Source organism: Lucilia sericata, unplaced genomic scaffold (assembly GCF_015586225.1).
Source record: "Lucilia sericata isolate MDLA Ls3-8-SP2 unplaced genomic scaffold, ASM1558622v1 Contig001932F_arrow, whole genome shotgun sequence".
NCBI classification, from domain to species: domain Eukaryota; kingdom Metazoa; phylum Arthropoda; class Insecta; order Diptera; family Calliphoridae; genus Lucilia; species Lucilia sericata.
The window spans coordinates 26,293-53,109 of NW_023995808.1; the positions used below are offsets into that span (position 1 = coordinate 26,293).

At 32.8% G+C, this 26,817-nt stretch overlaps 1 protein-coding gene across 7 annotated transcripts; it reads right to left on the minus strand.

Moving 5' to 3' along the window:
* Nucleotides 1-1,347: 1,347 nt before the first annotated feature.
* On the minus strand, nucleotides 1,348-26,817 carry LOC119613030 (protein split ends). Of its 7 annotated transcripts, none has more exons than XM_037968967.1 (10): nucleotides 26,678-26,817; nucleotides 26,338-26,537; nucleotides 21,692-21,976; nucleotides 21,542-21,630; nucleotides 20,862-21,478; nucleotides 17,971-18,192; nucleotides 14,744-16,273; nucleotides 12,155-12,292; nucleotides 11,240-11,364; nucleotides 1,348-11,175 (listed from the first exon to the last, which is right to left on the minus strand). In XM_037968967.1, the coding sequence occupies exons 3-10, from the start codon at nucleotides 21,717-21,719 to the stop codon at nucleotides 2,825-2,827; spliced, it is 11,100 nt and encodes a 3,699-aa protein (XP_037824895.1). In that variant the 5' UTR covers nucleotides 21,720-21,976; nucleotides 26,338-26,537; nucleotides 26,678-26,817; the 3' UTR covers nucleotides 1,348-2,824. The 7 variants fall into 7 exon arrangements, with proteins under 7 accessions (XP_037824895.1, XP_037824899.1, XP_037824896.1 ...); XM_037968971.1 differs by having other exon boundaries at nucleotides 14,744-15,032; nucleotides 15,090-16,273; nucleotides 26,338-26,817; XM_037968968.1 differs by having other exon boundaries at nucleotides 26,346-26,817.

A 26,817-nucleotide genomic window follows, 5' to 3' on the forward strand; every position in this document is an offset into this window, starting at 1 on the left:
AAGAATTCTATTTCGAAATTTCATAAAAATTCAAGATTTCTATAGAAATTCAAAATTTTGATAGAATTTCGATATTTTGATAAAAATTCAAGTTTTCTATTTAAATTCAAAATTTCGATAGAAATTTAAAATTTTGATAGAAAATTCCAAATTCGAAAGAAATTCGAATTTTTTATAGAAATTTTAAATTTTGAAAGAAAATTGATTTTTTTATGGAAAATCAAAAATTTTTTAGTAAATAGAAATTTTGATTGAAATTTAAGATTTCGATAGATATTTCTATAGAAATTCAAAATTTCGAAAGAGATTCAAATTTCAGAAAATCGATGTAAATTCTAAATTTCAAAAGAAATTCAAATTTCGAAATAAATTCAAATTTCGAAAGAAATTCAAATTTCGAAAGAAATTCAAATTTCGAAAGAAATTCAAATTTCGAAAGAAATTCAAATTTCGAAAGAAATTCAAATTTCGAAAGAAATTCAAATTTCGAAAGAAATTCAAATTTCGAAAGAAATTCAAATTTCGAAAGAAATTCAAATTTCGAAATAAATTCCAATTTCGAAAGAAATTCAAATTTCGAAAGAAATTCCAAATTTTGAAAGAAATTCAAAATTTTGAAAAAAATCCAAATTTTGAAAAAAAAATCATAATTACGAAAGAGATTCAAATATTGAAAGAAATTCAAATTTCGAAAGAAATTCCATTTCAAATTCAAAATTTTTATGGAAGATCAAAAATTATGTAGAAAATCTTGAAACTTCGATAAAAATTCAAACAGAATTTTCAGAAAAAAGTAGAATTTTTGAATCGAAACAGATAAGTTTTTTAGGAAATTTTTGATTTTAGAAGAAATATAAAATTTTTGAAGAATTGAGTTTTCAAATAAAAATCTAAATTTTCAAAAGAATTTTTCTCAAATGTTCAAAAAAAAGTTACTTCGAAATCGAACATGCGGACAAAATCTAATTCTTGAAAAATTAAGTTTTCAAAGAAATATCGAAATTTTAATGGAATTTTTGAAATGGTTGAAAAAATGTCCTTATTGCGGAGAAAAACTAATTGAATTTTAAGACAAAAAATCGAATTTCGGAAAAAAAATCTAAGAAATTAAGTTTTCAAAGAAATTTTATTTAGTAGAATTTCGAAATGTTTATAGAAAAATCTAAAAATTTTAAAAAAAAAAATTTTAGAATATAGAAATTTAGTTTTCTATTTGTATAGAAATATTGAAAAAATAACACTTAAACTTCAATAAAAATCTAAATTTTCTATAAACAATAAAAATTTCTTAAGAAAAATTTTATTTTTAGTAAAAATTTACCAAAAAAAAAAATTTCAAAACTTTTGATGAAAAACTTGACTTGCTTACTTAAAAAAGTTTAGATTTTAGCAATTTTTTTGTTTAAATTTTCTTATATATTTTTGAAAAGAAAATCATTCAAAATCATAATTTTCTAATTACAAAACTCGGTGAAATGTAGTGTTTTTAACTGGTTTTATCAATAATCTTAACTTTTGCTTTTGTTTTCTTTCTTTCTTTTAATTACAAATAATTTAGTTTCTGGCTATAATCTTAAAAACACATTTTATTTTTTTAATATATTTTTGCAATTCAACAATTTAATAGTTTTAATCTAAATCATAGTTATTTTCTTTTTTTATAGATTTTCTTCAAAATTACTTAAAATAACTTAAAGATTAAGGTGAATAAGTAATATGTTTTTTATGTATGTATGTATGTTGTATCTTAAAATTTAAAACGTAAATTTTTAAGGTTTTTAGTTTAATATTTAAAGTTTTGGTTGTTTTAAACTTAATGCTAAAAAGAAGAAAACTTAATAATAAAATTAATCTTATCAAAAAAAAAACAACTACAAATATATATATTTTATATTTTTTTGTGTTTTTCTTTCTATCTCTACTTTTGTTATTTTAGATTTTGTATTTGTCTTCTTAGCTAATGAGTTGAAAATGTTAGATTTTGAACTTTAAATATTTGTTTTAATGAAATTTTAAAGTTTTCTTTTTTTTGTGGTTTTTGTTTTAATGTTTAGTTTGTAAATTTAATGTATTAATGTTAAATATTTTTTTGTTTCTTTATTTAAAAAAAGAAATAATAAAGTCATATGTATGTATATGCAGTTGTATGTGTGTGTTAAGTCATTTTGAGCTATTGTATAGTAAAGTTAATAATAAAACAAACAAAAAATTAATTTGAATTTCAGTTCAAAAATTGCACTTGGAAAGTTATAATAATAATAAAAAACAAAACAATATTGAAAATGTTTAATTTACTTTTAGTATTTGAAAATTTATAGTTATAATAAAACATAAAGAAATAATATATAATTTACATGATTTCCAATGAATCCGAAATATTTATATAACTCAGTGGTAACAGTTAAAAAAAAAACTTTAAGTTTTTGTTATAATTTGTCTAGTAAAAGGCGGTTTTTAATGGTTAAACGTATTTTTGAAACAATAACAGCAATAATGATGAAAAATGTTTTAAGTCTAAAACATTTTAGACAAATTTGTGTAAAACAATTTTAACTTTTTCCAAATCTTTTAAAAATGAAAAAGAAATGTGTGTGAATGTTTAATTATAGAAAATATTCCCACGACCAGCGTTGAAATCCCCAACATTACTTTAATGTAATTGATTGTTTTGATGAGAATTATGATGAGTATGAGCAGTGTTATCTTGCTGTTGTTGTGAAGACATCATATTCATTTGTTCGGCTGTAGCTTCCGCATCTAAGGATGTTGATTGTTGTTGTTGCTGTTGCTGCTGTTGTTGTTGTTGCCCATTTTGGGCGCACTGCTAGAACCATGGTCTAGGATTTGCTGCATCATATGGTTTAGGCATACCCAACGATGAAGATCTATAGGCCGATGGCGGCGGTTGACCATAACCAGCCGCAGCAGCTGCTGCCGCTGCAGTTGCTGGACCACCCAACAGTGACGAAGGATTAAATATCATACGTGTATGATAATCATCATGTCGTAAATATTGTTGATACAACTGTGAATTGGCAGCATCCAATTGTGAGGCAGCATTCATAAAGTAAGGCGAGGCTCTGGTTGAGGGATGTGCTGCTAGAAAACTATAAGGATTGGGTGTGGCTGCTGGATTTAAGGCGGCCTGGGTTTTATCCATAACACTGGCTGCTGCAGCCGCTGATGAAGCTGAAGCATCATTGGCTGTGGCACTTCTGCTGTGGGCGGGTGCTGGTGGCATATAGTAGGGATTAGAGGCATCTCTAAATTGATCTAAATAACTGCTACCAGTTTGATCGCCATATAAACCCAGAGTACTGGCTGTATGGCCAAAGTTGAAAGCACTTCCTGGCACCATGCCAGCGGCAGTTTTTAATGAAATGGCGGCTGCATCTAAAGCAGATGTAGCCGAAGATGAGGTGGTCGATGAAGAGTTATTGTTGGCATTTGTACTGGAGTTTTGTGATCCCACAGTAGCTTGAGATGAATTTGAGGTGGATAGTGGAGAACCAACGCCGGTCGATTTGAGGCCAGCATAAAGTTGAAAACTTTGCAAAGCTTGCATATGATGGGCTGTAGCGGAGGCTGTGGAATTTTGTGTATTGGGATTGTATTGTGAGGAGTGTAGCGCCTGCTGCTGCTGTTGTTGTTGTTGCTGCTGCTGATGAGCCGCTTGGGATTGATGATGTTGGTGTTGTTGTGCTTGATGCTGTTGCTGCTGCTGCTGTTGTTGTTGCTGTAATTGTTGGGCCTGTTGTTGGGCTTGTTGTTGAGCCTGTTGCTGCTGAGCTTTGGCTGCGGCGGCTGCCTGCTCTGCTGCTATAGTAGAGGCCTTCTTTTTGCGTCCTCTTTTGGCGGGTGGTGGCTTTTGAGGTTCTACATGTTGTGTATGTTGTTGTTGTTGTTGCTGCTGCTGTTGGGCTTGCTGAGCTGCAGCATTGGCCTGCGCATTATTACCCGCCAAATTATGTAAATAACTAGAGGCAGAGGGCATTTGATGTGGATTACCATAGATACTGGCACCCGCTGTACTGGCCGCATTACCCGCCGATTGCATAGAATTCAAATAAAGTTGTGAAGCTGCTGAGGTCAGCCCTTTAGAGGCTGTAGACGCTGCTGTTGCTGAATTGTAGGTATGAGCAGCCGGTGGCATAGTTTTGTCATAATAATTACTGGCCGCCGATTGGCCGGTAAGACCCATTAAAGAGGGATCTCCCAAGGGGTGTAGAAGAGAAGCTGCTGGATTATTGTAGGTTTGCGCTGGGGGTGGTGGTGGTGTGGGTTTATTATAGGCCGACAAATGATGTGTATGCGTTAGATGATGGGAGGCTGTCATGGCATTTAGCAAAGGATTATTTGAGGCCGATACCGCATTTGCCGACGTGGAGGATTCATGAGTGTTTACAGAAGAGTTGTTGTTGGCGGTAGAAGCTGAGTTTTTATCGTTCGCTGTGGTAGAGTGTTTTTGGCTTTGCGTCTGATGTTGTTGTTGTTGACCATAATTATGGCTTAATTGTTGATGTTGCTGCTGTTGGGTTGTTTGTTGCTGTTGTGAGTTTTGTGCTAATTTACTTGCATTGCTATTGTATAAGCTATGTTGTTGTTGTTGCTGCTGCTGTTGTTGTTGTGAGTGCATTGTATGATGTTGCTGATGTGCCATATAGGTGTTGTCTGTGTTAGACATATTTAAAGGTTGTTGCAAAGAGGATTCGCTCGATTTTTGTTGCTGCTGCTGTTGATTATGTTGCTGCATTATATTGCCACCAGCTGAAGCACTTGAAGTTGCATAACCCATGGGATTTTTGTTTAACATATCTAAAGTTGATTTATTTTGATGCTGCTGTTGCATAGTTTGATTTTGTTGTAGAGACGACTGTTGTTGCTGTTCTGCTGTAGTCTGCTGTGGCTGTTGTTGTTGGTGCTGCTGCATTAAATGTGCTGCCAAATGTTTATTTTGTTCTTGCTGCAGGCTCTTGTGAGCCTGTTGCTGCGTCTGTTGTTGCTGCTGGGACGTTTGTTGTTGCTGTTGCATTTGACACGCTTGTGTATCTTTGGTATAGTCTTTAGGGAAACCCAGGGAAGCAGCATGATTGTACATGGCAAAGGCTTTTTCAGGAGCTATATTGCCCAATTGTTTGCCAAATGCCATGGAGCCCAAGAAAGAATCAAACATTTGAGAATATTTACTCAATTGTTGTTGTTGCTGCTGCTGCTGTTGTTGATCTTGTTGGGAGGTAACAGCTTGAGTTTGTTGTTGTTGCTGTTGTTGGGATTGTGTTGATTGTTGTTGCATTTGCTGTTGAGATTGCTGCAACTGCTGTTGTTGAGTTTGTTGTGGCGCTTGACTTAACAAAGCCGAAAGAGTAGATTGTTGCTGCTGCTGTTGAGAAGGTTGATGTTGTTGATTATTTTGCTGTGTTGCCACTTTATTTTGCTGTGTTATTTGCTGCTGCTGCTGCTGCTGTTGTGTTGCTTGTGTCTCATCACATTTCTGCATTTTCCTAGCAGTGCCTCCACTATAATCCATTCCTAAAAGATCATCTCCAGGTCGTTTTAATGGATTTGCGACATGTTGAGATTTTTGTGCATGTGCCTGTTGATGCATATGTTGCATAAATGCAGCCATATCACCAGAATTCGAGCAAGATCCCAAACTACTGGGAGTATTCGCCTGCATACTATAACTTTGTGCAGCCGGAGATGAGGCTGCCGTTGCAGCTGATGAGGAGGAATTGGAGGAAAGACTATTATTACTTGTCTTATTTTCTTGATTCAATTCATCGATTGTTGAGGTGGTGGCTGCCGATTGTTTACTGGCCGCCTCTGCTTGATATTGGGCGTATGTGGGATATGACGGTTTTGTTATTAATGATTGTTGCTGTGTTAGATTTGTTAATAGGTTATGTTGCTGCTGTTGTGTTTGACCTTGTTGTGTATTTTGGTTTGTTGCCGCTGTCATGGTGGTATCCCTCCACTCAGTAGGTTTATTCTCTGTTGTTGTTTTGCTATTATTGCTGTTCAATAGAGAAGGATTGTAAAGATTGTGTAAGGTATCATTTGTTTGCAGTTGTTGTGTTTCTTTAGCATGTTGTTGCTGTTGAGACTGTTGTTGTTGCTGTTGTGTTGTCTGTTGCAACTGCTGTGTTACCTTCGAAATGGGTGGCACATATGAATTGCTATTAGCATTCATTGTTTGTCCCAAATTTCCCGCATTATCCGTCATTTGTGAGGAATACATTCCTGTAGATTGTTGTTGCTGTTTCTGTTGTTGTTCTTCCAATGTGGAAGATTGTGTTTGTAGTGGATTTGTGGTGGAGCTCTTATTAGGCTCTCCATAACCCATTACAGTGGCAGCCCCAGTAGTATTGTGATAATTTGGCGTTGTGTTTGACAAAGAAGTCTGACTGTATGTGGGCGGTTGAGGTTGCGGTATAATTGTCTGTTGTTGCTGCTGCTGTTGAGATCCCACACTAGGAGGTTGCTGTTGATAGGGTGACATAACTGGTTGTTGATATGGTGAATGTTGTTGTGGCTGTTCGGCTGGGGAGTTCGCCAGAGGAGTGGGTGGTTGTGTGGCCGCTGATGAGGCTGGTGAGTCAATGCAGGCCAAAGGACTGTGTTGCTGCTGATTCAAAGGAGAATGAACACTGGAAGCTGCCGATCCGACAACAGGTGTATGAGCCGCCGGACTATGGGCATGATTGGCGGTTGTATAAGGCGACTGTTGCGGCTGTTGATATGGAGAATTCGGTGGATGATAGGGACTTTGATGAGGCTGTGGTGTAGTATGAGGCGTAGTATAGGGAGAATTTTGCGGTTGCTGATAGGGTGAGTGGGGATTGGGTGTACTTGGACTCATAGAACTGTTATAATCCGATTCTTGAGATTTCGGTTGTTTATATTGATCATATAGATTTGGCAAAGGTGAAGTAGAAGAGTATACTGGTGTCTTAGAGGCTTCCGAACCAGATGGATTGTAACTATTCGCTCCCCCATAAGGTGAAGTACCACTTAACTCGGGCGTCGAAACATTTGGTGAAGATGCTGAGGAATATATATGCTGCGAGTACTGGGGATAGGGAGAAGGCATTTCCCTGGGACTACAACTTTTATCAGGACTACTCTTGGTGGTAGTGTCCTGATAGAAATTAACTTTAATCGTGCCATTTAAGGGATAAGGAGAAGCCGGTTTGGTTATGTCATCCGGTTTGGGTGATACCATTATGGGCGATGCTCCGATAGGTGAAGCACCAATTGGTGAGGTATAAGAGCCAGCATTGTAGGAGCCATAACGATCTTCTATAGTTATGCGTGGTGAATCAGGATCCTGTGAAAAACTGGAACGTTCTGATATAGTGCTGCCAGTGCTGGCTTTGCGTTGTCTGGGTGCAGAGGGTAGCGAAAAGGTTTCTCCTATTAATGAGCTAGAAGTGGGACTTTTGGCTGCTGTAGCATTATTTGAAACAGAAGACAACGAGCTTTTTTCTTGTGACTTCTCCGAGGAGTTTTCATTACTTTCGGTTTGCTGTTGCTTTTCCTCTTCCTCTGATTTTTTAGCCTTTTTGGGTGCGCCAAAAGCTTTAAACCAGGCACTTAAGTTAGGTTTTTCCTTGGCAGCATCAGCTGCCGTCGTAGAGGCGCTATTATTCGAATCAACTGCTTTTTCATTAGCTGTTGTGGGAGAGTTTGCAGAGGTTAAAGTTGTTGCATTTAAAGCAGACAATGTTGCTGTTAAGGTCTCAAAAGGTCTGGGCTTTTCTGCTGATGAAGTGGACTTCAAATCTTCCTCTAACTTCTTGTCTTTTTCTTCGTTTGTTAGCAAATGTGTCGAGCTAGTTAGTGAGGAGCCAATTTTGGGGAATGGCAGTAAACCTTCCAAAATGTTTTCTTTTGGTTTTGATTTCTCTTCCAATTCCTTTTCTTTTTCACTATTCAAAGCTGGACTTAATGCTGCTTTATTTACCGTCTTCGAGGCCAATTCATCTATGAACGAAGGCGTCGAACCCATGGCAAAATCGTCGGTTTTTATAACAGTGCCCAAACTTAATTTTGGCACATTGTCTGCAGTTTCCACTATTAAGGAATTTTTAACTTCTTTAGTTTTAGCTGCCACTGGTCCCAGGGGAAACAGTTCATCTGGTTTATTGACATTTTGTATAAGATTTCCCTTAGCCTTGCCGGGCTGCAAGCGGTCAATAGTACGCAATAAATTATCTTTTCTTCTGGTATTCGAGGCCGCTTGCAGTTTTTCTTTCAGAGACTTTCTCTTGTCCTCCTTTGCCATTTGTTTTTTGATGTGAGGCGGTGGCGGAGGATGTAACAAGAGTTGGGTGGTAGTGGGTTCCTTTGGCTTGGGCATAGTTACCGTAGTCAAAGAAGGAGCTATGGTTGTGGGTGGAGGTATGAGTAGAGGAGTATTTGCTACAGCTACCGAACTTAAGGAAGCAATAGAAGGCGCATTTATTGTGGATGAATTCGAGGAGGCATTAACCGAAGTACTGCCTACCGAATTGCCCGAAGTAGTTGAATGAGGTGGTGAGGTGTTAAGTCTAGCTGCTGCTGCTACTGGCAGCAATTCACTTATAATGTCTTTCTTTGGTAAGTTCGAGTCTGATGAGGAATTATTGTCCGCCACTAGTTCATCAAAGGCCTCTTGTAGTTTTACTGGCATTAAGTCATCTTTGGGATTCGAAGGACCATCCAATTTAGCAGTTATGGCCGGATCGAAATCATCCATCATATAGCGAGAGGGTGAATTAGAGGCGGATGAGAATTCAGAGAATCTGGGTGTATGTTCCAGCCAGCGATTAATATCTTTAAGTGTCTGTTCAGTTTCCACATCCAGAGCTTCTAGATTGGCAGAATTATTGTTGGCAGAGGGCTTTTGATTATTTAAATTGTTTGCCGCATTGTTTTTAGTTGATTTTTTATTGTTATTTTGATTTGCGGTAGCTTTTTTCTGCAAAGCTTTTTTAGGTGGAGGAGGAGCTTGTGGCTTCTCTTTTTCTTTTTCCTTTTCTTCCACTCTGGGTGGTTCTTTAATTTCCACTATTTCTTTTATAACCTCACAAATGGCCACAGATTGCGCTGTGCTGGCCAACGGTGATAAAGGTGGCGAGTCTTCTATTAAAGCCGCTTTTAGTTTTTCTTTCTTTTTTGGTGGTAATTTATCATTCGCAACAGATTTCTTATCTTTTACCGCAGGCACTGCTGTTGCTGGCAATTTGAAGGATTTTTCCTCATCTTCTTGCTCTTCTTCGGCCATTATTACCTCCTCGGGTTCTGCTGGCTTTTCTAATGGTTTTTCTATTTCAGTAGTTTTCTTTGTCTCTTGTGTTGGCTCCTCTACAATTTTTTCCGGTTCTGGTTTGGTTTCGGGTACTTCCAAAGCCTTTTCCAAATTCTTTTTAGCTTTTTTATTATCACGCGACTTTTTACCTCTTGTTGTCTCTGTGGCCGGTTTCTCTGGGGTTTTATCGGAGGCTTCTGAAACCGTCTTACTAGATGAGTCGCGTTTTCTAGAGCTCTGAGTTTTAGTAGTCGTTTTTGTTTCGGCAGCCAAATTCTGTTGATTGAGTAAAGCTCTGCTACGGCGGTATTTAATGAGTTCGTATTTATCCAAGAAAGGCAGTAACATTTCCAGTTCAGCTTGTTCGGCAGCTGCTGCAGCAGCCGCTTTCTCTTTTTCTGTCAGTTTTTTCTTATCACTAGATGTTGTTGTTGTCGTGTTGGCGGTGGAGGATGAAGATGTTGATCTTTTACGTTTGTTTTCTTTTTCCTTTTTATTGTTTTTGTTATTTTTTGGTGTGGCTTTCTTTTTCACAGGTTCGGGTGAGGGTTCTCTAGATTCCTCGGTTGTATGACTAGAAGTGGATTTTAAATCTTCATTATCGGATTCAGGGCTTGCTTGTGGTTGCAAATTGTTTAAAGAAGTGCTTTGCACTTTCTTTACGGTTGTCAAAAGTTCAGAGAGATCTTCGTTAAGGGCACTTTTTGAGTATTTTTTGTGTAAATCTACTTTGAAGGGTGACATGCTGCGGCTGTCCTCATCTAGTATATCTTCTTCCAATTCCGAGGCAGAAGCATTTAAGGCAGCTATAGCGGGTGGTGGCAAATCCTTGTTAGTTAACAGGGAGGTTTTTCTCTTGTTTGCAGCCTTCGTGGGTGTGGGAGGTGGTGGTGGATCTTCTTCGGGTTCTTCAGGCTCAGATTTTATATCTTTATCTTCATCTGCTTCCGAGTTGGAGTCTTCCTGTTCGGATTCTGTGATTTCGGCCTTGGATTTATATTTACCTGCTGTTTTTGTGGAATCTTTCGTTTTGGTTTTACTTTTGGAATTGTCTTTTTTCTTTCTACCCGTTCCCTTTTTCTTTTGATTTGCCGTTTTTCCTGCTTTTGACTTTCCTTTTTTCGTAGACTTTAGTTCAAAATTCTCATCGTCTTCATCATCTGGCTCTTCTTCAGATTCTGCATTTATGAAATCTTCCTCTTCTTCGGTTAAATCCATATCATCCTCTTCAGCCTTTTGTTTAGATTTCGTCGACTTTTTTGATGACTTTTTAGATTTGGCATTTGATTTGGAATTTTTCTTATCATGTTTTGATTTCTTATCCTTCTTCGTAGAAGAGTCCTTATAAGTTTTGGACTTTTTCGAAGAGTTTCTACTCTCTTCCAAATCCTGTATGTCTTCAAATTCATCGTCATCATCTTTGAATTCATACTGATCTTCCTCTTCACTCTGTCTATCATCTTTACGCTGTGTTTTGGATTTTCTCTTACGTTTTTTATCCTTATCTTTACGTTTCCTTTTGGCATTAGAGCTCTTATGATCACTTTCCTCTTCATCCTGTTTCTCATCATCTTCACTCTCTTTGCCAACGCCGCCGATATTCTCCTCCTCATCGCTAGTCACGACCTCTTTTGTTTTATCCTTCTTGCCATGTTTCTTTTTATCTGTGGGTTTATGGTTGTTGCTTTTCTTATTGGCCATTTCCTGATTTTCTTTATCTTTAGCCTTTTTATTGAAATATTTCTCACGGAAAACATTCATTTTTGCATCGGCCGCCGGATAACTTAAATTCGGATCATCTTCGTCGTCATCGGATAAATGATCGAAATATTTTTTGGTGGCTTTGTCAAAGGCTTCTTGCAGTTTATTCACCATTTCGGTGTATTCTATAAGAAGAAAGCATATATTTTTATGAGCTCTTATTAGGAATTGTTTGGAGTGAAAACTTACCATTGTCATTGCCATTATATAAACGACAATTGTTAACAATTAATTTGAAATCATTACGGAAATCACTGAATTTTTGATATTCGCCATTATCGAGTTTATCTTCCATTTTCAAAAGATCCATAGGTCTGAAATAGTGAACAAATTAAGATCAATTTTATGCCAATTGAAAATAGATTATAAATCGTTTACAAAAAAACAACTTTTTCTCCTTAATATAAAAAAGCTTTCTTTTACCAATAAAGAACTTTTTTATAAAACAAGTTTTGTTAAGTGAAAAATATTGCTTTTCACTTAAAAAAGCTTTTTTCTAAAAAAATTTGTTTCCCAAAAAGTTTTTTACAAATATTTTCAAAAGCTCTTGTCAAAAAAAACAAAATTTTTGTGAAAAAATACTTTTTCGAAAAAACGCTTTTTTTCTTAAATTTTTTTATGTATGTTTTACAAAAAACTTTTCTCCATAAAAAAGCTTTTTTCACCAAAAAGCTTTATATCAGAAAAAGCTTTTCCACAAAACGTTCTTTCTCAAAAAGCTTTTTCCATAAAAAAACTTCGTTGCAAAAAGGCTTTTCCTACAAAAAGCTTTATATCAAAAAAAACTTTTCCACAAAACTTTCTTTCTCAAAAAGCTTTTTCCACAAAAAGCTTTGTTGCAAAAAAGCTTTTCCCACAAAAAGCTTTGTTGCAAAAAAGCTTTTCCTACAAAAAGCTTTGTTGCAAAAAAAAATTTTTCAATAAAAGCTTTTCTAAAAAAGAACTTTTAGAAAAAATTTAAAAAAAATCCAAAAAAGTTTTAAAAGTTTTTTATATTAAAAAAAAACCTTTTTGCTGAAAAAGCTTTTTCGCCAAATAGCTATTCCTCAAAAAAGCTTTTTTTACTACAAAGAAAAGATGATTTTCCTTAAAAGAAAAACTTACCTCCTTATAATGGAATAATATCTGGGTGCAATATCTTCCTCTACTGGATCCATAAATGGCCAAGCGTCACGATGATTCTTAACATAGACCAGTACCTTGTGCATACCAATTTGTAGAACTTCTTCGGTTTCGGTAAAGCTAAGAACATTTGGTGTGATGGATTTTTTGTTCAAACAATAATTGTTGTAGAAAGTATTATGTTGGTGGTGATGGGATGTTGATGATTTTGTTGTTGGTTGTGGTGGTGGCATATGGTTGTGATGATTTAGATTGTGATGTTGTTGTTGTTTTTGATATTTATGATAAGAGGTTGATGATTTTTTATGTACATAAGAATCAGAGGATATAGTTGTAGAGGAATTGTGATTGTGGTGGTGATGGTGTTGGATTTGGTTTTGGTGATTGTGTTGGGAAAAATGTGCATTATTATTAGTATTAGAATGGAAATAATTATCATTAGAGGTAGTGTTGTTGTTGTTGTGATTGGTAGTACTAGTGGGAGAAGTGATAGTAGTAGTGCTGTTGTTGTTGTTGTAAGTGTGATTGTTAGTATTATGTTTTAAATAACGTTTGGTTGGTGGTATGGCGGCAACTGTAGTTGTTGTTTCATTAACATTTTTATTCTTATTATTATTTTTATTATTATTATTGTTACTGTTGTTGTTATTATGATTATTGATCGTGACATAGTGTTGTTGTTCTTGGTCTTGTTGTTGTAGTTGATACTGGTTGCTGTTGTTGCTACATATTACATTTCTACACGGAATTTTTTTTTTTTTTTTTTGATATTTGATTTTTATGGTGTGGATGAAGGGATGTTTGATTTTTTTGATATAGAGGAACATAGATATTTTTTGGTTTTTGCAAATTGTTATACATTGATTTTTGTTGTTTGATGATTTTTTTTATAAAATGTGGAATAAAAATTCAAGAGGGAAGGAGCAATAAAATACAATTGGTATTTTTTAAAATGATTGATTATTTACAAATGGATTTAAATATAAAATTCAAAGTAAATTACGGAAAAAAGCATGCATTAAAAATTGGCAAAAAGCAAATGTTTTCTATTTAAATGATTTGAGGCAAAATAAAAAAAATAAATAAAAATTAAAAAGCTGTTTTACTAAAGCTTTTAATCCAAAGTTTAAAAAATTAAATAAAATTTTTTATATAAACTTTTTGCAGCCAAATTAATTTGTTATTAAGAAATCTCTCGTTTATTAAAGCCAAGATTTTGAATATGATGCTGATAAGCTAAGGAAGAAATGTGAAGATCTTTCGCATATTCCAACAGCTCTAAAAGGACATCTGCTATAATTTAGAGAAATAATGCTTTTCGTTTAATCGAAAATCTCTCCAAAGTACATTATTTTTTAGCTAAAAAGCTCTTTTAGTATTTTTCACAAAAAAAAAGCCTTTTTATACTATTAAAAAGCTTTTTAATAAAAGACTTCTTCGCTAAAAAAAATTTCACGTAAAAGCTTTTTAGTAAGAAAAGCTTCTTTAAAAATAAAGCTTTTTTTAAAAAGCTTCAAAAATATCCTTTTCACCAAAATAACCTTTTTACTAAAAAAAAATTTCCTTTTCACTAAAAAGATTTTCCGCATATACCAAAAGCTCTAAAAGGACATCTGCTATAATTTATACAGATTTTAAGAAATTGGAGCAATAATGCTTTTCGTTTAATAGAAAATCTCTATAAAGTACATTATTTTTTTTTTTTTTTTTTTTTGCTAAAAAAAAGCTTTTTTACTAAAAAGAATTTTCCTTAAAAAAGCTCTTTTAGTATTTTTCACCAAAAAAGCTTTTTTTCACTATTGAAAAGCTTTTTAGTATTTCTTCCCTAAAATAAAATTTCACGAAAAAGCTTTTTAGTAAGAAAAGCTTCTTAAAAAATAAAGCTTTTTTAAAAAGCTAATAACCCTTTTACTAAAAAAGCTTCTTTAGTAAAATGGATATTCAGAAAAACTTTATATTAAGAAGACTTCCTCATGAAAAAGCGTTTTTTCTGAAAAGTATTTTCTACAAAAATTTCAGACGTCCCCAAAATAGGTGAAATATAAGAAACGTTCCCAATTTCTAATCCCATTTAGAAGGAATATCCATGTATTTTGATATCTTAATTATTTTCGAATCATGGCCCGATTTGCAACATTCTGAAACCTTCACTATGACTTCGATCAAGAAGTCAAGGTAAAATATTTTTATTTATCAGTTTGACATCAACGTTCACAAACTAAAACAAGAGCATTTCGGATCTGGTCTAAATTTATTCTAAAATTTAGTCTTAAATATTTCTTTTGTACCTAGTCCACACAACTTTCTTTATTAATTCCTAACAACAAGATAAATGTTAAAGAAATAAAAAAAACATGCATACGAATGTCAATAGAAACAAATAACATTAAAAGTCAATAGAGAGAGATAGTAAAGCAAAAAAATAGCAACAATTAATTAAATATGATTAAGGTGGTAGTAGATATATAGAGAGAAAGGAGTGAAAAAGTTGGAATTTGTATAAAACAAATACTACTACTATAACGATATATAAAAGAATATTTATACAAATAGAATTAAAAAAAAACTCACTCATCAGCACTTTTGTCCGAATTTTGTGATGAATTTGAATTCGACTTGGTCATTGTTAAATCATCACGATCACTTGCCGCTTCTTGCTTTACCGAGGAGACTGTATTTGAGTTCTTCTTTTTAGGGCCACCTGTTTGTTTTCCCCCAGAATTTGTATTGCTATCCGTGGATTTTTGTTTTCTATTTGCCATGTTGGAATTTTTTGTTTTATTTGTATCTTTGAGGGATTGTTGTTGTTGTTGTGTTGTGGCTGTTGTTGTGGCACCCGTTGAAGTAGAAGATGATGTAGCTGAAGTTGAGGTGGCTGTAGTGGAATCTTGTAAAGTAGTTGGTATGAAAATATTACCCGTTAATGAAGAGAGAGAATTGTTAGTTTGACGTCCCGGCAATTTCATATTTGTAGCTGGTGCCATATCATAAACTACGGCCGTACAATCTTTTTCCTTTTTTATATTTACAACGGTAGAGTTTAATTGCAAATCGATATGGTTGTTGTTGTTGTTGTGGTGATGATGATGATGATGATGCTCTTGTCCAGTTGTTTCCAAATCGTTAGCAATAGTAGTATTGTGTTGATTGTTGTTGTTGTGATTGTTGTGTAAATGTAAAAGACTTTCTGTGGGTACTACACCGATAGCACGACAGAAATTTTCCTTATCTTCTGGACTTAATACTGGTTCTTCTTCATCGATTGTAGGATATTTTGTGTGTTTAGTAGAAGTAGAAGAACGTGTGGGCAATTGTTGTTTATCTTGTGATTGAGGCTGCTGCTGTTGCTGTGGTTGTGTTTGAGATTGTTGTTGCTGTTGATTTATTTCAGTTTCTTGTTGTTGTGGTTGAGTTGTTGCTGTTGTAAGCTCGTTTTGATGTTTATCTGAGTGTTTGTGTTTCCTGCGATGTTCTTTAGATTTTTTCTTTTGCTTTTTCTGTGATTTTTTCTTTTTATGATGATGATGGTGGTGGTGATGAGATTTTCTATTTGTTTTGTTTTGATTAAATTCCTCTACAAGTTTTTCGTCGTTTTCTTCTTGTTCAACTACTTCGACTTGAGTTCTTGTATCGGCTGTAACTGTTGTTGTATTGTTGTCGTCTTTATTTTGATTATCGTTATGATTTTGTTGTAAAGCTTTATATTTATTTATTAATATATTTTGTTCGTTTTCCCCGTCTTCGTCTTCCTCTGTTACTGGCGCCGCTTCGTCTAAATTGTCAGCCGGTTCTAATTTAATATTTTTTAAAAGATTTAAATGTTCATCGGTCAATAACGTTGCGGTATCGTCTATTGGCCTTTTATGATGATCTTCTAAATCGTAATCACGTTCCTGTTGATAATTGCGATTTTGTCGATATTCGTTATCTAGTTCTTCTTCAGCCTCTTCGTCGTCTTCTTCTTCCTCTTCGTCCTCGTCTTCGGGTGTTAGACAGAAGGTCTCACGATGTCCCAAAAAATCACTTGAATTAGTGGTTATGGTGCGTCTTAAAGAACTGGCATAGGTCGAAATGCCACTAGCAGTTGAGGTGGATTGCGAGCTAAATGTTGTTGTGTTAGAAAAATGGAAAATGTTTTTATTTTGTTTAAATATGTGATTAATAGTGATATTTTTAAACTCAATGTTAACATGCGTTTAGTGTTATGAATTGTGAAGGTGTTAAAACTAAAAGCAGATTGAAATTTATGATGGGTTCTGAAATTGGGTTGAAAGCTCCTAAATATATTTCAATACTATTTTTCTCATACGTATAGCATTATCCCCAAAATTCATCAAAACGCCTTTTCTTCATCAAAATTAAATTAAGTTTTTTCACAAAAAAGCTTTTTTGCAGTTTTACAGGAAAAGCTTTATTTTTATAAAAAGCTTTTCAAATTATTGAAAAAAACGTTTAAAAACCTCTTTTTCAATATTTTTATTAAGAAAAGCTTTCAAAAATGTTTTTGCAAAAAAACTTGTAAAAGCTTTTTGATAAAGCTTTTTACACTTAAAAGCTCCTAAAATTCATTAAAAAAGCTTTTCGTTCATCAAAATTAAAAAGTGTTCATGAAAAAAATAATTTTTTACAAAAATTATAAATAAAAGTTTTCATCTAAAGAGTTATTTTTAAAGCTTTTTAATAAAAAAAGCTCTTTTATATATTAAAAATACCTTTTTAATTATAAAAGCCCTAAAATATTTTCATTTAAAAACTTTTATTCTAAAAGCTTTTTGCTCTTTGCAAATTTAGTTAAGAAGTGCTATAAAACTATCTCTCAAAAAAGCTTTTACTGTACTAGACCTACATGGTTTATTTTCTGAGGATTCCTTTGACCATAGTTCCGACTAATTTTCTTTTAAATCTTAATTACTAAAATCAATTAAAATTCAACTTCTTTCTAACATTATGAAATAATATTTTAAATGAACCCTTTAATATGTTTTAATTTGAAATAAAGTAAAAATAAAAACAATTAAAAATGCTCATAAATTAAATGAATTTTTGCACAAAAATATATAAATAAAAAATAAATAAAGAAAGTTATAAAAATAATTATAAATAAAGCATGCTTACATAATTTGTTAAAAACCAAATGTTTTGAAACTGTAGAGAATCAATCAATCCAATCATAAGCCGAAACAAGATGATGTTAAGAACACAATTATAAAATTAATTAATAATTTATTATATATCTTTTTTTTTTTGTTTTTGCGGTAAGACAAAGAAATACAAATTAAACGCCGGCCACACTTGTTGACAGTTGGTTAAGCCACTTTTAGTTCAGAAGACTAGGGGGAGTAGTTGTTGCCAAAAAAATAATTAAACAATTATTTAAATCCTTTTGTTTTAATTGTTACTTTTAATTAAATTACTGTTATAGAAGATTAATTTGTTTTATCTTGAATGAAATGTGATTTTATGATTTGATTTTTTTTAATAAATTTGCTGGTGGCGGGCATGTATTCTTTTTCTTAATGAAAATTATAAAGAAAAACTTATAAAAAGAAAAGCCAAATAAAAAAACTGATCGAAAAGATGTACTCAAGTTTGTATGAAGTTTTGTAATAAAAATAAAGTGCATTGAGTTTTTTTTAAGAAATGTAATGTTTTGAGTGTGAGTGTGGTTTTGAGTATGTAAGAATGAAATTATGTATTTCTTTTGTAGTACACAATTTAGATATTTTTTTCTTTTGATTTGGGTGTTTTTTGGCTTTAATTTTATGGTTTTCTAGGAGAGTTTATTTTGTCGTTCTAACCATCTGCGTGCTCTAGTTTGAGAGCTTGTTGCTGCTGTTGTGGTTGCCGCAGCTGTAGTTGAAGAAGATGTTAGAGGCAACACTGACGTTTTAGCAGGTTGCGGTTGTTCGAAAGGATATCGTTGACGTTCTCTTTGCTGGCGTTCTTGACGTTCTTGTTCTTGGCGAGCTTTCAACTCGACCAGATTACGAATACGACTGGAATTGCGAACTTGAAAGAGTCTGGAATAAAAAAGTTTTTTTAGAGAAACTAATATTTTTAAAATCAAATAAGAAATTATACTTTAAGCGTAAAGTGCTTTTTCGATTCTAGTTCAGTTCTATTTCAGTTCTAGTTCAGTTCTATTTCAGTTCTAGTTCAGTTCTAGTTCAGTTCTAGTTCAGTTCTAGTTCAGTTCTAGTTCAGTTCTAGTTCAGTTCTAGTTCAGTTCTAGTTCAGTTCTAGTTCAGTTCTAGTTCAGTTCTAGTTCAGTTCTAGTTCAGTTCTAGTTCAGTTCTAGTTCAGTTCTAGTTCAGTTCTAGTTCAGTTCTAGTTCAGTTCTAGTTCAGTTCTAGTTCAGTTCTAGTTCAGTTCTAGTTCAGTTCTAGTTCAGTTCTAGTTCAGTTCTAGTTCAGTTCTAGTTCAGTTCTAGTTCAGTTCTAGTTCAGTTCTAGTTCAGTTCTAGTTCAGTTCTAGTTCAGTTCTAGTTCAGTTTCGTTCAGTTTTAGTTCAGTTCTAGTTCAGTTCTAGTTCAGTTCTAGTTCAGTTTTAGTTCAGTTAGTTCTAGTTCAGTTCTAGTTCAGTTCTAGTTCAGTTCTAGTTCAGTTCAGTTCTAGTTCAGTTCTAGTTCAGTTCTAGTTCAGTTCTAGTTCAGTTCTAGTTCAGTTCTAGTTCAGTTCTAGTTCAGTTCTAGTTCAGTTCTAGTTCAGTTCTAGTTCAGTTCTAGTTCAGTTCTAGTTCAGTTCTAGTTCAGTTCTAGTTCAGTTCTAGTTCAGTTCTAGTTCAGTTCTAGTTCAGTTCTAGTTCAGTTCTAGTTCAGTTCTAGTTCAGTTCTAGTTCAGTTCTAGTTCAGTTCAGTTCTAGTTCAGTTCTAGTTCAGTTCTAGTTCAGTTCTAGTTCAGTTCTAGTTCAGTTCTAGTTCAGTTCTAGTTCAGTTTTAGTTCAGTTCTAGTTCAGTTCTAGTTCAGTTCTAGTTCAGTTCAGTTCTAGTTCAGTTCTAGTTCAGTTCTAGTTCAGTTCTAGTTCAGTTCTAGTTCAGTTTTAGTTCAGTTCTAGTTCAGTTCTAGTTCAGTTCTAGTTCAGTTCTAGTTCAGTTCAGTTCTAGTTCAGTTCTAGTTCAGTTCTAGTTCAGTTCTAGTTCAGTTCTAGTTCAGTTCTAGTTCAGTTCTAGTTCAGTTCTAGTTCAGTTCTAGTTCAGTTCTAGTTCAGTTCTAGTTCAGTTCTAGTTCAGTTCAGTTCTAGTTCAGTTCTAGTTCAGTTCTAGTTCAGTTCTAGTTCAGTTCTAGTTCAGTTCTAGTTCAGTTCTAGTTCAGTTCTAGTTCAGTTCTAGTTCAGTTCTAGTTCAGTTCTAGTTCAGTTCTAGTTCAGTTCTAGTTCAGTTCTAGTTCAGTTCTAGTTCAGTTCTAGTTCAGTTCTAGTTCAGTTCAGTTCTAGTTCAGTTCTAGTTCAGTTCTAGTTCAGTTCTAGTTCAGTTCTAGTTCAGTTTTAGTTCAGTTCTAGTTCAGTTCTAGTTCAGTTCTAGTTCAGTTCTAGTTCAGTTCAGTTCTAGTTCAGTTCGTTCAGTTCTAGTTCAGTTCTAGTTCAGTTCTAGTTCAGTTCTAGTTCAGTTCTAGTTCAGTTCTAGTTCAGTTCTAGTTCAGTTCTAGTTCAGTTCTAGTTCAGTTCAGTTCTAGTTCAGTTCTAGTTCAGTTCTAGTTCAGTTCTAGTTCAGTTCTAGTTCAGTTCTAGTTCAGTTCTAGTTCAGTTCTAGTTCAGTTCTAGTTCAGTTCTAGTTCAGTTCTAGTTCAGTTCTAGTTCAGTTCTAGTTCAGTTCTAGTTCAGTTCTATTTCAGTTCTAGTTCAGTTCTAGTTCAGTTCTAGTTCAGTTCTAGTTCAGTTATAGTTCAGTTCTAGTTCAGTTCTAGTTCAGTTCTAGTTCAGTTCTAGTTCAGTTCTAGTTCAGTTCTAGTTCAGTTCTAGTTCAGTTCTAGTTCAGTTCTAGTTCAGTTCTAGCTCAGTTCTAGTTCAGTTCTAGTTCAGTAGTTCAGTTCTAGTTCAGTTTTAGTTCAGTTTTAGTTCAGTTCTAGTTCAGTTAGTTCAGTTCTAGTTCAGTTCTAGTTCAGTTCTAGTTCAGTTCTAGTTCAGTTCTAGTTCAGTTCTAGTTCAGTTCTAGTTCAGTTCAGTTCTAGTAGTTCAGTTCTAGTTCAGTTCTAGTTCAGTTCTAGTTCAGTTCTAGTTCAGTTCTCAGTTCTAGTTCAGTTCTAGTTCAGTTCTAGTTCAGTTCTAGTTCAGTTCTAGTTCAGTTCTAGTTCAGTTCTAGTTCAGTTCTAGTTCAGTTCTAGTTCAGTTCTAGTTCAGTTCTAGTTCAGTTCTAGTTCAGTTCTAGTTCAGTTCTAGTTCAGTTCTAGTTTAGTTCTAATTCAGTTCTAGTTCTAGTTCAGTTCTAGTTCAGTTCTAGTTCAGTTCTAGTTCAGTTCTAGTTCAGTTCTAGTTCAGTTCTAGTTCAGTTCTAGTTCAGTTCTAGTTCAGTTCTAGTTCAGTTCTAGTTCAGTTCTAGTTCAGTTCTAGTTCAGTTCTAGTTCAGTTCTAGTTCAGTTAGTTTTTTTCCTAGTTCAGTTCTAGTTCAGTTCTAGCTCAGTTCTAGTTCAGTTCTAGTTCAGTTCAGAACTTACGTTTCCTGGGCAGTGAAATATTCAGTGAAAATAAAACTTACTTTCTCCTCCTTAAACGTTCACGTTCACGAAAAAGTTGTGGCAACTTTGGTAGAAAATTTTCATCCAATATCTGATAGAGTTCCTTTTCTTTGGCATTCGTCGATGCCTTAAATTTCGTTGCCAAATTTTGCCAATCCTCTTCAGTAAAACAGATCACTTGCCAAACCGAATTCGATTTGAAACTATTTGAAGCGGCCGGTTTATCTTCACGATACAAACGTGTACCGTAAAAATACCAATAGCCAGAATTTTTCGAATCGTAACCCAACGGTTCGACACGTAAACTATCCGATTCTAAATTATTTAAAATCACTTGTACATCGGCCGAATCGAGGCGAAAATGACAGAGATCGTAGAGAATAAGAAGACGTTTGCGTACGGGTAAAGATTGAAAATCAATATCGGTATCGAAATGATTCTCGGTATTATGAAGACGACACTGTTGGCGTAGGAAACGCCTTAAAAACATTTGATAATTACTATGGGTTATTTCTTTTGCTACCGAATGTAAAGCATCGCAACCTTTTAATAAGCGTACAATAAGTTCAGGCACTAAAGCAATATGATGTTCATCATCTGTTGTTGTACCATCGGATAATAAAGCGGATTCTAAATCCTGGAAAAAAAAACAATATAAATTAGTGAACCTTTTTAAATAATAATTATTATTATTAATTACCTCAATATCTATATCTGGCAAATCAAATGCTGAACTAAACAATGAACAAAAATGTGAAATACACGGTATCTCCCACCATGATTGTATATCTGCAAATATTTCATTTTAGTTTTACGAATTCTTTTAATTAATTGTTTATTAATGCCTCACCCAAAAGTCCTATGAAAGTAGAAACCATTTATGTTTACTTTCACAATGTTTTTATTGCTGTTGTGTGTTTCTTCTTATTAAGCTGCAAATGTACGTTTAGAGTTGTATGTGAATGTTCGAAAAAAGGCCGCTCGATTATAATTAATCCTTTTGTAATTTCTTATAAATTAAGTTAAAAATTTTCTTTCTTTTAACAAATTATCTTTGGTTAATTTTCTAATGTTATTGGTCTGCATTTAATGCATTTTCTTTTCAAAATTCAGCAAATGTTTTTTTAAGAATTACCTGGAAATAGATCCAAAGGAAATAAATATCTGTAAGTTATTGACAATATCGAATTTATTTTCTTTAACTTATTTTAATATAAAATATGGATCGAATATGAAGGATAAAAAAGTCGTCCAATATTTTTAAACCGAATGAAAAAGTATTAACTTGTTCTGGAGGATAAGTCAACAATAATACAATGGCCAGACTATAAATTAGACTATAGACTAGACGAGAGATTAGACTATAGACTAGACTATAGACTAGACTATAGACTAGACTAGACTAGACTAGACTATAGACTAGACTATAGACTAGACTATAGACTAGACTATAGACTAGACTATAGACTAGACTAGACTATAGACTAGACTATAGACTAGACTATAGACTAGACTATAGACTAGACTATAGACTAGACTATAGACTAGACTATAGACTAGACTATAGACTAGACTATAGACTAGACTATAGACTAGACTATAGACTAGACTATAGACTAGACTATAGACTAGACTATAGACTAGACTATAGACTAGACTATAGACTAGACTATAGACTAGACTATAGACTAGACTATAGACTAGACTATAGACTAGACTATAGACTAGACTATAGACTAGACTATAGACTAGACTATAGACTAGACTATAGACTAGACTATAGACTAGACTATAGACTAGACTATAGACTAGACTATAGACTAGACTATAGACTAGACTATAGACTAGACTATAGACTAGACTATAGACTAGACTATAGACTAGACTATAGACTAGACTATAGACTAGACTATAGACTAGACTATAGACTAGACTAGACTAGACTATAGACTAGACTATAGACTAGACTATAGACTACAGACTAGACTATAGACTACAGACTAGACTATAGACTACAGACTAGACTATAGACTAGACTATAGACTTGACTATAGACTTAGACTATAGACTAGACTATAGACTAGACTATAGACTAGAATATAGACTAGACTATAGACTAGACTATAGACTAGACTATAGACTAGACTAGACTAGACTATAGACTAGACTATAGACTAGACTATAGACTAGACTATAGACTAGACTATAGACTAGACTATAGACTAGACTATAGACTAGACTATAGACTAGACTATAGACTAGACTATAGACTAGACTATAGACTAGACTATAGACTAGACTATAGACTAGACTATAGACTAGACTATAGACTAGACTATAGACTAGACTATAGACTAGACTATAGACTAGACTATAGACTAGACTATAGACTAGACTATAGACTAGACTATAGACTAGACTATAGACTAGACTATAGACTAGACTATAGACTACAGACTAGACTATAGACTAGACTATAGACTACAGACTAGACTATAGACTACAGACTAGACTATAGACTACAGACTAGACTATAGACTACAGACTAGACTATAGACTAGACTATAGACTACAGACTAGACTAGTCTACACATATAAACTATAGACTAGAATTTAAGTCTTAACGGAAATAAAGAATTGGTATTGTTTTATATTAATCATGTACCCAAACTACCCTAAGTAAAGTACAAATTGTTACCTATTTTAAATTCAAAATCACTAAATGATTCAGTCATAACTGAGATCCTAGAGTACATTACGTTTTAAAAATTTCTAGCATTATCGAAAACATAGACATTTTGGTGTCCGATAAGAAACAATCAGAGCACCACTGACCTTCATATTGATATTGATTTAATTATATTGGAGAACCTGTACCATAAAAATCTTTCGGTTATTCTACTGTTGTTGAGGTGGCAAATTTTATCTTAAAATGATCCAATTCTACTGGGAACTAGGTATATAAATAACTTTGCTTTGTAACAGCTAGCCCTACAATTTCTTCCCAACATTAACGAATATTTATCAATATGTATTTAAAAAAGAGTAAAATCTTTTATCTTTAAAAAACTCTCTAATATTTAATAATTCACAAATTTCTTTAAAAAAAGAAACAATTCCACAATTGTTAAAACAAAATTTCTCAAAATAAAATGTTTTAAAAAGTAGTACAACCATTTAGCACCCCACATAGAAATATAGAAGAAAACAAAAAACAGAAAAATGATGTAAAAGAATTTGGCGCAAAATATTTATGTATAAAATCTTATTAATTGGATAAAGCGCGGGAAAAAATATAATTATCAATAGAAGGTACGATGAGAGTATTATGTCGTTGAAAACGTACACAATCCAACAGGTGGGATGAAGGGGCGTCAAAGTTTGAAGGGGTTACAAAGTTAGACAAACAAACACACAAAATGAAAACATATGGCAAATGCAAACAAACACACACACTAGCGGTCACAATAAAAATAAACAAAACAAAGGGCCACAAAATTTAATACAAATGATAACAAATTAAAATAACAAATATTTCTAAAAATTTTTAATATTATTATGTTTAAAACTAATAAAATTATCTCTAATATTTTAAGAAACAAAACTGCAAACTTTAAAACATAAAAAACATGTGTTTATCATAGTGGTGTTAAGAAAAAAATTGAATTGTTTTGATTTTTTTCTTTTATCATACAAAAACAATACGGTATTTTTTTTTGTTATTCTCTTTGCTCTCTGCATAGAAGAGTGAAGTAGTATGTGGTGAATTAATATAGTTATCTCTTTCTAAAAGAAAATGAAAGAGTTAAAAAGATATATACATCATGTTTATTCGCCGATTATAAACAACCAAAATAGAGCAGCAAAAACATTTAAAAGTTAAAGAGCAAACGGTTAGACATGAGTACATAAAAAACATATGTTTGCATAAGTTATTAATAGGCGTGAAGAGAGCCACACTTGGCCATAAAAGAAAATTGAAAAAATTGGTATATTTTCGTTTCCCGTTTGTTGAAAAAAAATCGAAGTGAAATTTTTCTGCAATTATATTTTTTTTCATTTCTACTCAAATGTAAGACTACTAATTAACTAGTTTTTAGGTTTTTATTTAAAGATTTAATAGTTTCTATTTTAGTAGTTTATTTTCACTCTTAATTTGTTTTGTACCATTTTTCGTTTCTTAAATAATGTCTACTTTTTTACATTTATATATGTAAATAACAGTGATGTCTACTTTGGCGTTTTTTTTATAGTTTTTTTCATAGAAAACGAAGTATTTTTTGAAAGTATGGAAATAATGCGGTATATTATGGAAAAATCGATATATCGAAAAAGATTTAATCGATCACCACCACTTGTTTTACTTTTGTTTTCAAGATATTGTCTTTTTTTACATAAAGGCCCTGTTTGTTAAAGATTTACTTTACTTGTAAGCCCTGAAATAAAGAATTTCGACATTCATATACATATGTATATACATAGCATAAAATTACACAAACTTCGTTGATATAGGAGAACTTTCAGTAAATTTACCAAAAAGGTACCAAAACAAAAATGTTCCTCCTTTTCACCTTTAAAAGGAACCAAAAATCTTTTAGTTTGGATTTTTCAAACATAATAACTACGTGGAAAGGTAACAATTTTCATTTAGAAGATATAAAATTCTCCTTTTTTTCATTGTAAATTTAGAAGGCTTGAGCGTAAAATACCTCTAAAAAACGAATTTTTCAAATGTCAAAAGTATCGATTTTGCCAATTTTCCCCATTTTAACCATTTTTGTTCACGTTTAAGTCCAACTTTCGCAAAGCAACTTCAGTAATAAATATTTCCTAACCTTCAAAATGCTAAATTGAAAATACTTTAGCAGTAGATCAGATAAAAATCAGACTTCATTTTTCGCATCGCAATATATATGTCAAATATGGGATAAACTTCTGAAAGTGCAAAGTAAGAATACCTATAATATCTGATATATTTTGTTCTTAATTCATAATTCAATGTACGATAACTTAGTAGATAGGATTTCTAAAGAATTAAAAAATCTTTATTAAAAGTTAGTAATTAAATAAAGAAGAAAGTTGAGAAAAATAAAATTTTCTCTAATTTATATTTATGTATATATTATAACTCAAAAAAGGAACAATATAGATATATCAGAATTTGAATAAAACAAGATCTCAAAACACATTGTAATTTAAATAATACAAATCTTAAAAAAAGAAACGTAACTTCCGTAACAACGTCTAAAATGTGACAAACCGACTTTTTAACACTTTAGGCTTAGGCATTTCTTGAGACAAATATTGGAACCTAGTTCGGATTCAACCTAACTTAATACTTGAAATTTCAGTTCTTCCAAATGCTATTTTAAGCATGCAAAAATAATTTCCAAAAAAAAAACGATAATTTTTAAATAATAGTTTTTTCTATGTTAAAATGACGATTTTTTTTCTCTACATAAGCCGACAGGCAAGTTGACATCACACTTTTTGTACCTTCTTACTTCTTGCCCTCTCTGTATGTCTAAAAGGTTGCTGACTTTTTCGTCGTCCACTTCTTCTACGGGCTGTTTTTTATTCCTCTTCTTCTTCAATACACACACTCCTCTTTTAGCAAGTAGGAAAAAAATTTTATATTGCGTTTAAATTTTTTTTGTTTAATTCTTTTTACACTACAACACAACTTCACTTAAAAACTAAAATTATTTAAATATATATTTTTATTCAGATTTCTTTACAAACTATTGCTTTTCTTTAAAAAAACATTTTATCTTTTTTATATTTTCAATATTTAAAAAATTTCTTCTTTCAATTTTAATGATTTTTTCTTCACTACATTGGTTCAATACGTGTGTGTGTGTCGGATTCTTTTTTCTTAATTTTTATTTGCCACAAAAATTCACTATTTTTTCACTTTTTTTATTATTTTACTTATTTTTAACGACCACACAACCGAATCCGCGTAGAACAATTTGT